This window comes from Leopardus geoffroyi, chromosome B1 (genome assembly GCF_018350155.1).
Source record: "Leopardus geoffroyi isolate Oge1 chromosome B1, O.geoffroyi_Oge1_pat1.0, whole genome shotgun sequence".
Classification (NCBI taxonomy): Eukaryota; Metazoa; Chordata; class Mammalia; order Carnivora; family Felidae; genus Leopardus; species Leopardus geoffroyi.
Window position 1 is genome coordinate 81,358,081 of NC_059327.1, and position 18,234 is coordinate 81,376,314.

Below are 18,234 nucleotides of genomic sequence, written 5' to 3' on the forward strand. Positions count from 1 at the left end.
GCTTTTCCTTCTGCCTTATTTTATACTGTTTATGTCTGCAAAACAACAACAGAAACATATATAATGGAATTAACTCTAAATTTTTAAGTCCTACCCGAATTGAAATTCTGATTCCCAGACTAACTAGCTAGGTGACTTTGGGCAAGTTATTTAGCTTCTGGGCTAGTTTCCTCATTTATAAGAAAAATGACAGGAGTTGAGGATAGAGTATTCTCTCTTATGTTCTTGTGTGGAAACTGCTTCACAGTGCTTGGCGTGGGAAGCCTTCACAGATCGCTAGCTTTCCTCCGTTGGGTTTCTCTTATCACTAGACTACATACTCCCTGAGGTCAGTCAGGATTCCCCACCGTGCTTCTTACATATTTTAAAGGTAAGTAGTCTTCATCAAATGTTTGTTGATTTGAACTCTTTTCTGATTGCTTTCCCAGACAGTGTGAATTGGTCGTATTAATATCTATTGAGAAGTTCTAAGTGCTTTGCGTGTATTGACTTAATTTCCATGGTAACTCCATGAGATAGGCTTTGTTGCTTCTATTTTATGGGTGATTAAACAGGTGCAGGAAACTTAAGGAACTCACTGGATGTCGGAAACGAGGGAGTGAGGAGCTCTAGGCCCTCCACTTCTAATCATCCCCGTTCGTGGTTTCTTGGTGGCAGGAAATAGGTCTACTGTGAAACAGCTCGCATTGCTTTTTGTTTGAATTTGTTGAATTTAAAGTAATCCTAACAGTTGCTCTTTTTCCCCTTAATCCGAAACTTCCAGGAGACTCAATAGTCTCCTATGACGACAATGACCTCTATCAAGATTTTACCAAAAACACAAATGATTGCACTTGAGCAGGAAGGACTCATTTACCATGCCGCAAATTCCTAGGGTCCCCCCTTCCAGTAGGTTTCAATCTTCTGGATTATTTTGGAGTTTGACCCAGTCTATCTCCAAGCTGCCTACTAGAGTGCTACACCCAGTTAACAATTTGCATAACTGTACCAGCAAGCAGCCATGGGAACTGGGGGAAAGCAAAAAATAGCTAACTGCTAGGAAGAGGGTGAGAAATCCTGACCCTGGCTCTTTATTGTTGGACAATTTTCAGCGACACTTCGTTGTTGAAGCTCAATAGTTTTAATTTATTCATCTTCTCTAACTTTATTGTATCACACTAATCCCCATCATCACTCCTGATCACCCGTGAGAGGAATGACTTAGGGAAATGGGAAAATAGCACACAGGGGAGGGTTTAACAGTGACTCCCGTACTCACATGCAGTAATGTTTCCAGGGCATTTTCACACCTTTTTCTTCCAAAAGAGCTTCACCTCAACTTTGTGATAAGGAAACAGTGTCTCCTTTTTACAAGTGAGGGACCAGAGGTTCACTGAAGTTAAGTGACCCAGCAGATGCCCATAAACGTGTGCACTAATATAGGTATTCTATCCAGGGCTTTCTCTACTGGCACAATGTTTTTGGAGACAGCAAGATGCAGCAGAAGTTTCTATTTGGTCACAGTTCGGGGCAGAAACGGGGCCATGGTAAACAACTGTGGGAAGGACGTATCAAAAGAAGAAGGGGTGGCATCGATGTGGCCAAGGGAAGAATCTAAGTCTTCTCAAGTCTGTGTCCTTCATGGGCAAACTGTCTGGGGTTGGGGTGGGGGATGGGAGAGAGGACAGAGGATTCCCATAGGAGGTGGATGGGCAAGCGAACACCGTCTGGCTGCAGTTTTGAGCTCTCCTTCCGGGCCAACGTTACACTTGCTTTTTTGTGTGAAGCTGAGATGCTGTAAAGTGTTGTCCATCTAGAACTGTTGGTGCTGCAATTCCTCACATAAACGAGTTTATACGGTTAGGTCTAAAATTCCAAATTTTGCTCCTTTTTTCTTAATTTCCAAAGTTCCACACGTCCTTTTCTGATTTATAGGGATGCTGCCCTCTTCATGATTCAGTTTCCCTGTCTCTGTATTAGTAACTTAGTTTGTTATGTTTGGCAAAGAATTATTTGAGAGAAATCGCTCCGAAGATTCAGAAGTAAATCTGATTGATCCTAAAATCTAGCAAGTAAAATAAGGAAACGACAAATTTTTAATCAAAGTAAGCAATAATGACAGGTTTATTTAAAATTTCCAGTAGAGAAAACCCACTAGTTTTGGAATAAAAGTACTCAATGTACGAGAGCATAAGTGAATATAAAAGATTAGCAGAAGAAAAATAAAACCAAACACAGTACAAAAAAAATCCTTAAAAGTTTGAAATGGATTTAAACAGGGATGTTCTTTAAATCCTCCAAATATTTAACAGTTGGTGAACAATTCACTTGAAAATTAAAGCCAGTTTCTGTAAACTCCATAAAAAACTGCTTATCAAATTGAAGCACTCCATACAGTTGGTATTGAGACATATAGGCAGTCGATTTCAGAGTAGCAGGAATTACTCATTTGCTCTCACAGTTACATGAATTAACCAGCTGCACAACTGTTTTTTGGAGAGGCTGGGATAGAAGGCGCCCAAAAAAAAAAAAAAAAAGAAAAGAAAAGAAAAGAAAAGGATAAAATGTCTAAAAAATGGAAACACAGCAAAATTCAGGCATCAGTTTGTTTCCTGAAAGTCACAAACTGACTTTTTACAGTATATTCTACATTTGCAGTTGTCATTTCCCTCTCCCCCACCCCCTCAAATACTAAGTCCACTAGTCTAATCCATTCTTAACTTCCAAATATTCTGTACATATATATTTAGCAAAGAGCATATACCTAACATTATTCTGACAGCAGTATGGTCAGAATTTTAGAAAGATTACTATGTATATCATCAGATTAAACTTTACTTAAAAAACAAACAAAACCCATTACTAAACAAATAGTTTTAAAATATTATGAAAACCCATGAAAATAAGACTCAACATGGGTTCTAAACCTGATAAAAACACACTTCAGAAAGACTATTAATGCTAAACTTCTGCCAAACGATGACCTTAAAGTGCCAAACACAAAAGAATCTCTTAGGACCATTTCTCTTAGGACCAAATAGATAATTTGTCCCTGGCTTGGCCATCTCTCCTTTAACTATACACGAAGTCCTGCTAAAAGTATGCATTTTAGTTGATTTTACAATAGAATGTTACAATGTAAACTAAACAGGTTCTTGATATCGACAGTATGTTACCAAGGTTTTTGTTTTTTTTTATTTTTTTAATTTCTGAATCCAACAGTTGGTCACAGAGGTCAAGTATTATCAAGGCTCCTTTGTCAGTTCTTGATCGTGTCTGACTCATCCATCCTTCAAGTACATGCAAGGCTCAATAGTTTTCAAGAGGCAGAAGCCTGAGGCTGTTTAAGACACAGATGAAATAGGATTGTGAGGTGAACCCATCTGAGTAAGAACTTTATCCAGCCACTGGAGGGGGCCATGCAGGTGGATCTCAATCCAGCAGGGGGTGCTAGTAACATCCTGGCGGTGATATTCTGCTCCCCAACCCTAGAAGACACAGTGGAGGTCATTTAACTTGCTTCACTCCGTGATTAAACTTTTTAAGTAAGAAGAATTCAAGTAATCAGACACTCTTGATTAAAGACACAGATGCCTTCCATAAGACAGATGCTTGTGTGCACAAACACATACAGTATGGCAGGCAGTTTCAGGTGATGGGTGTGTTCTAGGCTCCCTAAGTTTCCTCCACAGAATCAAAGTTAAGAAGCACTGGTCTTGGGGAATGAAAGTTTCAAATATATTATAAGGCTGTTTCATTTAACGAAGGCACCTTTTAACTTTTTATCATCAAGAAAATAAAGAAAAAGTCATGTTAGCCAAACTGACTTTCTGCTTCTTCCCTCCTCAGCCACTGAAGGTCCTACTACCAACAAAGAGCTCTTGATCTTTCAGTCTCTAAGCAAACGGGCAGAGGCACATACATATCCAGAAAGCTATTACGGACACCGAAGCATTGCTTTGAATCAATAGATTCCATTATACATTTGTACAAGAAAGTAGTCTGCCAGACATCTTCAGTATGACTGAATCGGGACACTAAAGTTGCAAAAGACAAAGGTAATTTTGCAACTGCAATGATCAAAAACTCACTAGTGTGGTGGGCAATGGAATATAAAGCTCTCATAAACCCTTGTTTCATGAGGAATGTCAGAGAAGGCTGGGTTCTATTTATCTGATACCTATCTACTCCAGGAATTTCAAGAATTACATATAAATATCAGAACTCTCAGGAAGAAGGTGTGATATATGAAGTGCATATGTATATACATTCATACATTTGTACAAATATCAATACACTGCTATGTTTAATTTAAAGGTATGTGTGCCTGTTTCCCCCATTAGACAGTAAGTTCTTTGAAGGCAGGGATCAGATCTTATTTATCTCCATCTCAAACATCTAGCACAGTGATTGGCACAAAGCAGAAGCTCTAGAAATACGTGTTCAGCTGAATGGACTTGGATTTTTCAGATATATGGGGAATTTACTGTGCAAATAATTTAGAAAATGTATGTTTTAAAGTCCAAGATGATCATCTTCAAAATGGCAAGAAGACTGGCTATTAAAATTAGCAAAATGACCTATATAATTTCTCTAAGATGCTAAGTGTGCAAGGGCAAGGTATAAAACCCTTATGGTTTTAATAAAGAACAATACCATATAAACACTATGCAAACTTGTTGTTGCAAATGTATGATAAGCAGCTGCCCTTCATCATGTCAGCAGTTTTAAAACAAAATTTGTTCACCCTTAGCTTTCCAAATCCAGCTTCCCAGCTATGTCTATTATATCTTATATTACCCTCCATTCCAGTATATATCACGTTATTTTATAATTAAGCATATACTAGGCTGTAAGCATTTGTGAAGCTAGAAACTTTAAGGTGCTTTTTTTCATCTTTGTATTAATTCTCTGGAATAGTGCTAAAAATATTTGCCGAATGAATGAAATCCAATACATTTTTAATGCATATCCTCGTATCATAAACACTTTTTATTAGTGTAAAGTTTGCTTTTACTTGTGTGTAAATAATTAAAAATCTATAAAAGTAAAACAATTAAAAGTGACAGGGTAAACAATATGAAATGAGTTTGAAGAGAAATTCAACCGGAGCAGTAGAGTCATAGATTCTTCTTGAGTGGCCCTTCAAGAATAATAGACTCATCAAGGGAACTCTGTAATGATTACCACAGTTCCCAACTCTATCCACCCATTTTAAAGATGAACATGAGGAAGGGCAAAAGATCCCTGTGCCTTAATCACACAGTTAAAATGGCAGCTAAGGGGCGCCTGGGTGGCTCAGTTGGTTAAACGTCCGACTTCAGCTCCTGTCATGATGTCACGGTTCGGGAGTTTGAGTCCCGAGTGGGGCTCTATGCTGACAGCTCAGAGCCTGGAGCTGCTTTGGATTCTAGGTCTCCCTCTCTCTCCGCCCCTCCCCTCACTCATGCTCTTTCTCGCTCTCTCAAAAATAAATAAATGTTAAAAAATAAATAAAATAAAATAAAATAAAATAAAATAAAATAAAATGGCAGATAAAACTAGAACCTGGGTTTCCTGACTCTTAATAGTTATTCTTGGGCGCCTGGGTGGCTAAGTTGGCTAAATGCCAGACTTCAGCTGAGGTCATGATCTCATGATTCGTGCCCTGTGTCGGGCTCTGTGCTGACAGCTCAGAGCCTGGAGCCTGCTTCAGATTCTGTGTCTCCCTCTCTCTGTCCTTCCCTCGCTCACACTTTGTCTCTCTCTCTTTCAAAAATAAATAAACATTAAAAAAAAAATAGGTATTCTTTCCTCAATACCAATAAAACAACAAATAAGGGGCACCTTGGTGGCTCAGTCAGTTAAGGGTCCAACTCTTGATCTCAGCTCAGGGCACGATCTCATGGTTTGTGAGACAGAGCCCTGAGCTGGGCTCTGTGGTGACAGCGCAAAGCCTGTTCGGGATTCTCTCTCTGCCTCTTCCCGGCTTGTGCGAGCACACACCCTCTCTCCCTCAAAATAAATCAACTGTAAAAAAAAAATTAAAAAAAAAAAAAAAAACCCAACAAACAAAAACCATCGTTGGCAAGTCAGAGTCTTCATTTTAAAATTCATTTTAGCCAGGGGCGCCTGGGTGGCTCAGTCGGTTAAGCGGCTGACTTCGGCTCAAGTCATGATCTCACGGTCCATGAGTTCAAGCCCCGCATCGGGCTCTGTGCTGACAGCTCAGAGCCCGGAGCCTGTTTCAGATTCTGTGTCTCCCTCTCTCTCTGACCGTCCCCCGTTCATGCTCTGTCTCTCCCTGTCTCAAAAATAAATAAACGTTAAAAAATAAATAAATAAATAAAATAAAATTCATTTTAGCCAAATGCAAAGTCAAAAATTAAACCGTGAATGTTCATAGTGCATGAGAAAGATCTTTCCAGTCCCATAGGTACACAGCATATTGGTAAACTTCTTTAAAAGGTAAAAACCCTCCTTTAATACTAACAAGGTACCATACTCACCCACACACACACATCACAAAACTGGTGAATTATGTTTCAAGAAAACCAACACCAGGAGAAAAAACTCAGAATCTGCTAATATGATTCAAGAAGTAAGAAAAAAATGATATTCAGGGAAAGGCATCTTTGATCTAAAGGATGATTAACAAAGTAAGGTTCCAAAATTACCCTCTGTAATACATACATTACAAAACAGGTTTCACAACAAGTTGGGTGAGCTTCTGAAGAGAGGACATAAAAGGTGATTGCCTCACCCAAATATATAATTAGTTTTGTTTCTCAAGGTAACAGAGGATGAAAATTTATCTTTGAGTATTTAGAGACAAGTCAGTTACTAGAATAAGTTATAACTCATGAAATCTAGTCAGATATTTGATATTTAATTTTGACATCTTAAAATTTTTTTATTTCTTGGAGGTGGAAGAGAAGGGAGAAAGAGATCAATTATTGTGAGCAATGTCTTTAACCTTCTCCATCCTCAACCCTAACAACAGTCTTAGAACAAAGGTATCTACTGATCTTTGGGCAAGGGTCTTACTAACTTCTGAATTATAGGAAAATCATGAGGTTTTACTGGAACCATTAAAAAAACCTGACCTATCACAAATAAACCCCAGCATGGTGAACTTTTATTTAAAAAAGATCACTCATTTATTGCTGAAACAAAAGCAACAAATGTTATCATCATAAAGGTACTAAAAACGCAGAATGAAAAGGAAGGGGGGTTTGTTTACTGAATTAATCTTTTAAGAAAATCGTGCATTTAAATTATATATGTTAAATATGCAACAAAACATACTCTTATGGTATTACAGTAGCTAAAATAGTGCTTATTTGAAGAGGAAAAAGTTATTAAAGCCTGCTACACTGTTGACATTTAAATACAAACACTCCTATATTCTAATTGTATCCTAATAACCGACATCCTCACTAAAGTTTAAAAAATGCCTAGGTAATAATGTTGGCTTCTGTGGACATATATCAAGAGGATATAGATTTATATACTGCGAGAAAGCACAGCAAACATGGTAAAGCCTAAGCAGAGGACTTACTTACTTTTACAAAGCTCATGCGGATAGTACACATTTTAGTGAGCTCATAGACTGTCTCGAAGCCATGGTTCACAGACTGTGCCAATAACTGAGCAAATTCTTGGTTATTAAAAATTTTCAAACTACACCCACTAGGGATCTTGCAAACAGTAGTGGGGTGAAATCCATGATGGTAGTTGCAGTTCCGACTTTGCACAAAGATGCTGCTGTCGCTGAGGCATTCGGCATACACTTCCCCTCCCACATAGTAAAGATGCACTCCTGTAGGAAGACAAGGGACGTATCATATTCATTATCATTTCTCACAGCTGAAAGGCATCTGTGTCTCATCAATATATGAATTCGCATGGATTTAAACTTTGGTTTTTCTCTAAATCTTGTACAGCTGATAAAATCTTAGTTAACCATATTAGCTAATACAATGTCCTTTTGTTAACGTGTATGTCTAAGAGGTTTCTAAGAAATAATATAACAACACAGTCTCGTAAAAATTAGTAGTGAGATACAGCAAGTTCATTTTGATAAGAGTCTAATGCCCTATTTGGCCATGGATTGAAAGCATATTCTCACTCTAAAAATACAGCACAATAAAGCCGGACTTATTGGATTCTACATATACTCATCATATGAGCTCTCTTTCCTGCATTTATTTTGTAGCTCAGCTCTTTGAAAATGTTAGGGTAGGAGAAGGGAGAATCAAAAGTAAAAGGGCTAGAAAACCACATGGAGGAAGTAGTGCTGAGAGCTAGAAGATGAAGGTCTGGGGGGTGGGGGGGGGAACTATAAAAATAATTCATACTGTGTGGAATCTGATCTCCCTGAACTACCATCTGCTCCAAACTTCTTCCTGTGACATCTTAGAGTGCCAGGAGTGTAGGAAATTGATCCTACCCAGCCTTTAAAAGAAGGAAACGTGGGGGGGGGGGGGGGGGGGGGGAGGGGGGGACACGTTCTGACAAAGCCCTACACCATTAAGGGAGATTATTATAGGCCACGCAGCAAACAGAGTCCCATGCCATGTGGCTTTAAACAATCCACCTTGCAGGCAACTCCAGCATGGCTCAGCCAATGCTAAAACTACGGTCTCCAATCCAATCCAAAATATTATGTGTTGTGTTTACATGTACACACAACGTCTACGACTTCTGTGGCAATTAAATAGCTGCTGGAGCAGAAGTCCATTTTCCTGCTTGATGTAGAGAAAACAATTTGAGAGAGAGAGAGAGAGAGAGAGCGCACGCACGAGAAACTGTGTGTGTGTGCGTACACACACGTGTTTACTTTTTCTCCTGATTATAAAAATGAGGAATTTTCATTTTCAAAAATTTAGAACGTAAAACAAAATATAAAGAATAAGAAAATATCATCACTTGTTTAGTGATGTAGAGGCAAAAATTAATAGTTTGATGTGTTGTATTTGGTTCTGACTATTACTAAACTTTCTCTGTAAACATTTAAAGTTATCTACACGATTATATGGATACAACAATTTACTTTAGCGATTCTCCCGTTACTGGACCATAGTGTTGACACTAATTTTCTTCTGTTGTAACAATGCCAGGATAAATGTCTCTGGATAATTTTTGATAATATCCTTAGGAGAGATTCCTGGAAGTTAAATCACTGGATCGAAAGCTCTTGATTCACTTTGCCAAACGACTTTCCAGAATGCTTATATCAATTTACACCCTACCGGCAGTATATGAGTGACTTTATCATTTTGCCCATGCCAGTATTGAGTGAGTTTAAGACAAAAACAAATAAATTAAAATAAATTTTCGCTGAAAAACAATATTGTTTTCATTTACATGTGAGACTGGATATGCTCTCATATGTTTATTAGCCATCTGTGTTTCTCTTACGAACTTACTGTTCATATTTCTTACCTATGTATCCTACTGGGGTTCTAATATTTTTATTATTTTTTTATGAGCTGCAAGTAAGAAATAAATAATTTATTTCCTATTTGTTTCCCTATCAGTCCTTTGTCTTTTAATTTTGTTCTTGGTGTTTGGTTTTTTTTTTAACCTACAGAAGTTTGAAAGCTTTGAGTAGTCAAATTCTCTTGTGATCTTTTCTATTGCTTTTTATGCTTAGAAAATTTCTGTCTCCGATAAAATGTATTTTTCTTGCTTTTTACCAGCTTGCCATTAAAAAAAACCCCTCAATTCACTAATCTATTTGCATATGTGAAATGAGGTCAGGGTTCCTCCCTACAGCCTCAACTAAAAACTAACTTTGTTACTGCAGGACCATTAGAAGACTACTGATTTGTTATGCTTCACTTAACATACATTAATTTTGAAATACAACATAGTCTGAGTTTAATTTATTCTACCATTTTGTCTATACCCTGACTTAACTGTAGTTTCATAATTAACCTAACATCAAGAATTTTTTCTTTACTCTTCCATTAAAAAAATCAGCTATTTTCACTTGTTTAACCTGCCAGGTAATATTCAGATCATATTTTCCGACTTTCAAAAAATAACACATTGTGATTCTGGCATGGATTATTTTAAACCATAAACTGAATTAGGAAGAAAGGATATCCTTAAAATATTCTCACAATATTAAGCCTTCTCTTTAAGGAACACAGACTGCTTATTTACATATCTAAATTTTCTCTCTCAGTAAAATTTGGTTTTCTTTACCTAATTCTCATGTATTGCTCATTCATATTATTTCCAAAATTTTACGTTTTCTGTTGATATTAGAAGCATGATTTTCCTCTACATTATATTTTCTAACTGGTTATTGCCAGATTAAAGAAAACTGACATAAAATCTCTAAAACTAAATTCTTTAAAGGTTTCTAGATAAACAACCATAACTTCTGAATAAACACAACGACCACGAGTATTACTATGTCAGTAATACCTACATCAGTGAAAGAAGAAAGGCACTCATCCGTAGACTTATGGTATAAGTGGAAATTAATAAAAGCTTTCTGGAAAGTAATTGGCATAATATATCAAGACCCTTGACCTACTAACTTCAGTTCAAGAATCTCTCCCAAAAATATTATCAATTAATCATATCATCTGCAATAATTACAATTTTGGCTTATTTCCATTATCAATAATTCTACATTTGAATACGCTAGTCAAGATATCTGGAACAATGTTAAGTATCAGCATTCCCAGAATCCGTATTTTCTTCCTAATTTTTAATAGAAATATTCTAGAGTGCAATGGCTTTTTACTACTTTGGGGTAACGGTCAACTTTAGAACTTAATGAAAAATTTCTCCCTTGATCCCAAATATATGCAATATTGTGTTTATGTACAATTTTTAGGGTTTACAGATCATGGAAAGAGATCTATATGTTATGAACCTAGGTTCAAGCATTTCATCATTAAATGCGGAGTTTAGGATTTGGTTTTTTTCCCCCTTAATCACATTAAGGAACTATCAAGTCCTGTTTTAGGAGGTTTTTTTTTGTTTGTTTGTTTGTTTTTTCCAGGATCGAGTATTGAACTTTACCTCAAATGCCTTTTAAGCATTTACTAAATGACCTCTTAATTTGGTCCACTGTTCTAAATTTTATAGTAGGTCATTTAAAAAAAAATGTTTACTCTGGAAATAATTTCAAATGTACAGAAACAGAACAAACAGCCAAGAAAAACAAAAGAAGACCCACGTACCCACTATCCTGATTCATTTATTGTGACAATTCTGTATTTTTTATCATTCGCACCTCCTTCCCCTCTATTTTTTTCACACACACTCTTATATGCATATATGTGTATACGTATATACATACATATGTGTATATGTATACATACACATATACACACATATACATCCATATATATATTCTGACACAGATTTGTTTTAGATGGATAGACATTTGTATATATGCATATATGTGTGTATTTCCTAAGAACAGGCATACTCTCTTACATAGTGACAATATAGTTAGCAATGCCAGTATATGTAACATTGATATAATACTCTCATCCAATCTACCACTCATATTTTAACTTTGCCTGCTGATCCCAATAAGGTCCTCTGTGGTATTTTTCCTGTCTGGCACAGATCATGCCCAGGGTCAGCTTATTACCTAGTTGTCATATCACTTTAATCTCTTTTAATTTGGAACATTTCACACCTTTGTCTCTTGACATTGATATTTTAGAAGAATACAGTTCCTCTTCACCCTTTTTAATAGAATGTTCCTCATTTTGGATTTGTCTGAAGTTTCCCCATGATTAGATTCAGATTTGCATTCTCAACTGGAATTCTGCACAGGTAATGTTACTTCTTTCTCAGGGCATCACATCTGGTGGTATATGGGATCCATCTGTCTCTCACTGGTGACGATAATTTTGATCTCCCAGTCAAGATGCTGTCCAATGTCTCCACTGTATAACTACTCATTTCTATTCTCTCTTGTTACTAATAGGCAGTCTGTGAGGAGACACTGTAAGACCATGCAAATATCCTGATTCTTGCAAAAAAATTCTCTCTTTAGTATTCACTGAGGATTCTTGCCTGATGGCTGCAAAATGATGACTTTCAAACTCTAGCACTCACTGCATATTTGTGAACCAGCTTTCCCCATTCATTCCTTATCCTTATCTATGTATTATTGGCACGAGCTTATAAATTACTATGGTTTTTCAGTGGCTTAAAATCCATGACCATACTTCATTATTTTGTTACTCAAACTGTCCCAGAAGTGGCCAGGGGAAGCACCTCCAAGATGGCTCCTGTGACACGCCCCCATCACTTTCATTGGCATCTCTTCACTTTCTGATATAACAAAATGTTCCAGGCTCAACTCTGTCTACCTGGTCCGGACTTGGGAGTCAGCCCTTTCCCTGAGGAGTCCTGACTCCTCTCAGTGGGAAATGGTGTTAGAGACGATGAGCTGAGAACCAGACGTGTTTATGGCTCCTGGGCATCTTTGCCTGCTGGCCCTTTCAGCAGACAGATCAGAAACTACATGCATGTATGAGCACATCTAAATATGCATACGCATACACACACACATCCACGTGTACACACATACGTACATGTATTATTAAGTCATGATTTCACCCTGATACCTCCACAGGGTGAATTTTTTGCCCTCCTCCATACTTGTATGTTTCTTACTCCACAGTGAAAATCCAGGCTCCCGGAAACATCCACATTCAGTCATTTGCTTAATCTTATAACTAAAAGTTCCATAACTTTTATTCATACTGCTACTAAGCAATCAAAGCCTACTAAAATGAGCTCGGGATTTGTTTACAAGCACTCTACCCTACCTGGCCCAGACTGAAGAAACATAGCCAAATACTATATTCCTAAGTTATTCTGGACTGGTTCTTTCTTTATTTTTCCCAGTGAGTTATGGTACTCATTTGAAACATATTAGGTTTACTTGTTTTAACATGCATTTAGTTTTAGGTTGTAAGTCACTCTTTAACAGCTATTTTATTCTGCAGCAAAACACAAGATGGAAGAGTGCCCCCCCTCCCCTCCCAGATCAATATTTCAGCTGGTTAATATCAATTCCTATGAGGTGGCAGGACACAAACACTGCTGACTGAAAAGTGAGTAGCGTCCTGATAATACAAACTGAAAAGCTATTTACAAACCGGAGCCAGTGTTTATTACCTGGTGTTTGCCCTGGTAGGCTGCTCCAGGAACAACTGCGTCAGTTCTAGGGGAACAGGGGCAAACAGACACACATGTGAAAGAGGTTCAAGTGAAAACTCACCTTTTCCAATATGCCGCCTGGTGTTTTCAATAGTGGAATTCCGGTTAACGTTGGAGAGCAGCCCAAGGCAGAAACGGTTCTTATTGTTGGAAGGATCGGTGAAACCATCCACCAACACACTTGTGGAGGAGGCATGGAACGCTTCGCCCACACGATTATTGAGCTCATAGTAGACAATAGAGCACCAGTGTTTTGGTTCCTCATAAGCGACCGCCTGAACATCTGTAAGAAAGAAAACCTTACAGTCAACCGCAGCGAGTGCCTCGGGCTCTCAAACACTGAAGCTGTGTTGTCAAACTGGCTCAGGACCCTGGAATGCAGGTACGGGACGGCAACTGCTATTAGAATGTATACGGTTTCTCTAGGATATCTGAAACAGGTACTCCTCACCTCACAAAGTGTGACGTCCTCCTTCAACTGGAAAATAATTTTCTCCAATTACTATCAGATAACCAAAACGCCAGCTAAGCAAGCATACCAACAGCATTTGCTGCACACTCACAATATGCTACTTGCTCCGTAATATGCCAAAATGGAAATTACCCCCACCACAGATGCTGGCTCACCATCTAAAGAAACACAAGTGGCAAGTGAAAAACAAATGGAAAGAGAACAATCGAGGACAGGAAATGTGCCAAAGGTGCTGGCAGAAAAAGGGTGACTTTCAACAAAGCCTTAGTAGGCCTATGCTTTTTCAAAGCAATGAAAATCGGTTTCTAATTATTGATAAGAAGTTCCCTTACTTCACATTAAGCTGCCAATAACTATCACAGCCACAGCTTTGCTCCAGTCCTTAAACTCAGGAAGAAATCTTGCCAGCTGGCCATTTTTACAGAATGAATCATATCTCTCTCATCCAGATTTCATGCTAACTTCCTTATATTTGCTTTAAGTCATGCAGAGCAGGTGTGTTTTGTCTCTCCATTCCCAGAATGGGCCAACAATGGAAATTACCCAACTTTACTGACAGGATGCAGCTTGTTAAGTCAAATCTCTTAAGACTAACAAATCTCCAAACAGAACATGCTTCTAAACATTTGCAACTAAAAGGTTCTAAAGATAAGTTCCTTCTGTAGTAAAACCTCTTTTACCACTGCTTTAGAGATTCCAGGAATATAAACCACGTATGCCCACTGTGCCAATATGTAATGATCTGAGGTTTATGAGGTCCTGAGCATACAAATGTACAAAGAGAAAGAATATCCACATTAGAAGCATAAACTGGACTGTTTAGGAAAAAGTACTTCTGTGTTCGTTTAACAACAACCTCCACAAATATCATAATGCACTTTATTTTAGAATTTGGTAAGGAAAACAGAACAATCCTTAAAAAAATCCACACACACATTAGCTGCTCTATATACTGGATCAGGTGAGCCAAAAACAAGCATACACTATCTTCCCTGCTAAGCAACTATCCCACATCAATTTACTGTATTTCAAAGAATGAAATTTTAGTGATTTACATAGTGCTAAATCTTAAAAGAAGACTGTAACATCATTATAGAAGGCTTTTATCAGCTATCAGGATTGTCCAAAATACTACTCATTTAGGTCAGAAGATGACAACATTTTTCTATAAAAGACCAGAAAGATTTTGTGGGGCATATGGTCTCTACTGTAACTATTCAACTGTGCCCTCGTAGTGCTAAAACTGCCACAGATAATGTGTAATGGCCATAGCTGTGTTCCCATAAAAATTTATTTACAAAAAACAGGCAGCAGGCTGAATTGGCCTGTGGGCTGTAGTGTGCTGACTCCTGCTTTAGGAAAACCACCAATGGTAAAACAGTAACAGAAAGGCCAACATTCTTTCCTCATGAAGATATTAACTGTGAACTTATTTCTAATGGGGAAATTTTTAAAAGCTATGTAAAGGAAAAATTTTAAAGCAATTTAAAGGCCTGTTTCCTGAAATCAGACATTTTAGGCTTAACAACAATAGCTACAGGGTCCACACGCTCATAGCTGTAGAGCAGTCCTGTGTCCATTCTCTCCTGCGATCCTTGTTCCCCAAATACCTATTCCAAAGATGTGTGAGACACAAGTCACTTTCCCCAACCAGAAGCTTTATCTGTTGGTTCATAATTATGTTTGGGAAGATGTTCTAGAGATTATCAGGAACCATCAGATGCAGAGCCAATAAAGATGTAAAAATATTTTACAGATGAAAAAGGTGTACATTCAGGGACACCTGGGTGGCTCAATCAGTTGAGCGTCAGACCTTGGCTCAGGTCGTGATCTCATGGTTTGTGGGTTTGAGCCCCGCATCGGGCTCCACGCTGACAGCACAGAGCCTGATTCAGATCCTCTGTCTCCTTCTCTCTCTCTACTTCTCCTCCCCTCCCCAAAATAAATAAACTTTAACAATAAACAAATAAAATAGGAAGGTGTACATTCCAGTTTACTACACTGCACATCTAAAAAAGGTTCTTTCATCATCAGATTTTAAGAACTTAAAAGATGTAAGCAACTCTGACAAAGTCTGAGATATCTCCAATTTTAATAAAGTCAGAATGAAATGAGACCTACACCTAGTAACTAGATTGCCTTAAAACTTCAATTTGCATAAAATTTACACAGTGAAGTTTCATGCCACGTGTTGAGTGCACCAGTGAAGCATCTTCCTCCACAAGAGGTTGTCTGAGAACAGTTTTCTTCCACCATTTGGTCATGACTTCCTACAGGTGTTCAGGGATTCTCCCGACACTCACTGCTCTCAGTTCTCTGCTCCATTAGGCCTACCCCGCTAGCCACTGCAGACCTCGAAACACACCCATCCTCCACCAGAAAGGGAAAGGAATGACCCGACCTGCTTATAGGTTCTGCTTCTAAGTTCTTCCAGGTGAGAACAGGAAAAACACATGCCTCAACCCCTTTCTGTAACAAGGTTAGAAACAAGTAAATATAGCAAGAAAAAAATGTTAGTAGTTCTTTCCAGTTGCAGCTGTGTATGGCTGAGGGCTAAGACTCTACCAACAAAGGAACCTTTGGGAAGCCTTGTTATATGAACTTCCAATTTTGGACATCACCAGTGACAGCCCCACTTCAGTAAAGTTATGCTCACTGTTTCTCAATACCTACCTTTGTCCTTCACTTAAAAATATTCTTTTATTGCCAATTTAAAATTATTAAGTATTGTGCTCAAAACAGATGACCACACAATTATACACAGGCCTTCATTAGTCAAATCAGTGTGTTTGTTCTTCATATAAAAGACTTACTTGTAATCCAAAAAATTCTATCCAGCTTCTCTTATTGTGCTTTCTCCAATAGCTATCTTTTTACAGACTAATAAACATTTGTGAGAGAAAGTAACATTTGGACAGATAAACTTTAGACACTAAAAAGGGATAAACAGCAATTCATTTTACCTCCTCTGTTGATTTCTGAGGGCAGTGAAGGTGCCATCATATTTGTGTCCATTGGCTGGGAGCCATCCTGGGTCATGGGGTCCTCAGGAGGCAGGTAAGCAGGCGGGGGCGTATCAGCTACAAAGTTTAAGAAAAAGAAAAGATTTCTTTATCTTTAAATAACCACACACACTTAAAACATAAATTCTGTGAAATTCCTGAGATTAAACTGCCATTTCAACCTCATCAGAAAATGGACGCTAGACACTGAACTCGGTGTCCACTTCCTGAAAATGACCGGCATCTCGTGATTTTGTACAACCGTAGAGAAGATTCAGGGGGAGGAAAAGCACTATATGCCAGTTCCAGAAGTCGTCTGCCTTTCCAGGATCATGCTGTCTTAAAACAATCAGGAGAGCATTTAAACATGTTTCATACAGTCCACTTTAAGAGGACCTCTGCATTTCATAGTTTCACTGGTGGATGGAAAACCTTTGAAAGCTACGTAGGATCTCTTAAGAAAAAGAGCTTCAGGGTTTCTTACTTTAAACCCACAGGCTTTTAGGAATTTACCAACGGAGTTTCATTATTGCCAATTAGTTTACGGATTTAAACTGTTAATTTCCCATGACTTCAAGCAATCTGTTAGGACTACCTTACCCCTACCTGCTTAAATAATCACTAGTTTTAAAACCCCTAGTAGCAGAATAACAGGAAATAAATCAGTTTATCACAGCCATCTTCTATTTCAGAATTTACATATGCTTCTTCTAGAAAGCTCAAAGTCAGCTGGCAATAAGAGGCAAACAACATGACTTGAAACAAAGAACACTAATATAGGTCTTTTGTGTTTTCTTAAATAAAATAAGGGGTATGGGTTCCCCACAAATAATCCTTTGTGATGAAAAAACAAGTTCCTCACTGGCTATTGTGAGCCCATCTAGCACACCAGACAGGGCAGGGAACAAAGTTTTACCTTAGGGAACCATGAATAACTTGGAGAAGTAGCCCAGATCACTCAGGGCAACTGCTGAACACAAATAGCTAATACTGCTGCTCCTTCACAGCTTTTCAGAGATTTCCAAAGACTGACTCTCCAGCTGACTTGCAACCCAGTAACTTCCACCATCCAGCGGCTAACAAGCAAGGACTCACGACACAACGACAGGACTATGGAGACCTTATCTGGATGCCTTTTTCACCCTTTCCTCCAGCTTATTTTAATTCAGCTTCTTCCCTGCAGCTATAACACTGACTCCGCTTTGCTTCCAGCCAGGAATGAAGACCTAGAGCATCCTCTGAGACCAAATCCGATAAATTTCCACAAACGAGCTGGTGAAAATGTCCTCAGCAGCCTGTGGCACCAGCAGCACTGAGAAAGTGCTACCAGCTACCTATGGGTGATGCTCTACTATGCCCACAAGTGCCTCCTCCCACCCTTGGTGGCTTTCTCTTTTCCACATCACCTTTGCTTGGCCTGCGTCTTAATCCCTGACAGCTGGGAACAAAGTGTAAACTCAAGCAATAATCTTCCCGTTTTTCACTCCGGGGGCCCACCCTGGGTTTGCTGCTGCTCCCAAGCTTCTGAAACCATCTCTTCACCACTAACCTCTTTATCAAACCCAACAGTTCCGGGTGAGGGTGGGGGCA

At 38.4% G+C, this 18,234-nt stretch overlaps 1 protein-coding gene across 1 annotated transcript in view; it reads right to left on the reverse strand.

The window, feature by feature from the left end:
- Nucleotides 1-2,085: 2,085 nt before the first annotated feature.
- Nucleotides 2,086-18,234, reverse strand: part of SMAD1 (SMAD family member 1) — a 78,493-nt gene continuing 62,344 nt past the window's right edge. The window contains exons 4-7 of the mRNA XM_045466511.1: nucleotides 16,606-16,722; nucleotides 13,232-13,453; nucleotides 7,524-7,780; nucleotides 2,086-3,467 (exon numbers count right to left, since the gene is read on the reverse strand). Of these exons, the coding sequence (XP_045322467.1) occupies nucleotides 3,324-3,467; nucleotides 7,524-7,780; nucleotides 13,232-13,453; nucleotides 16,606-16,722 (740 nt within the window). The 3' untranslated portion in view covers nucleotides 2,086-3,323. The remainder of the gene's footprint in view (nucleotides 3,468-7,523; nucleotides 7,781-13,231; nucleotides 13,454-16,605; nucleotides 16,723-18,234) is intronic.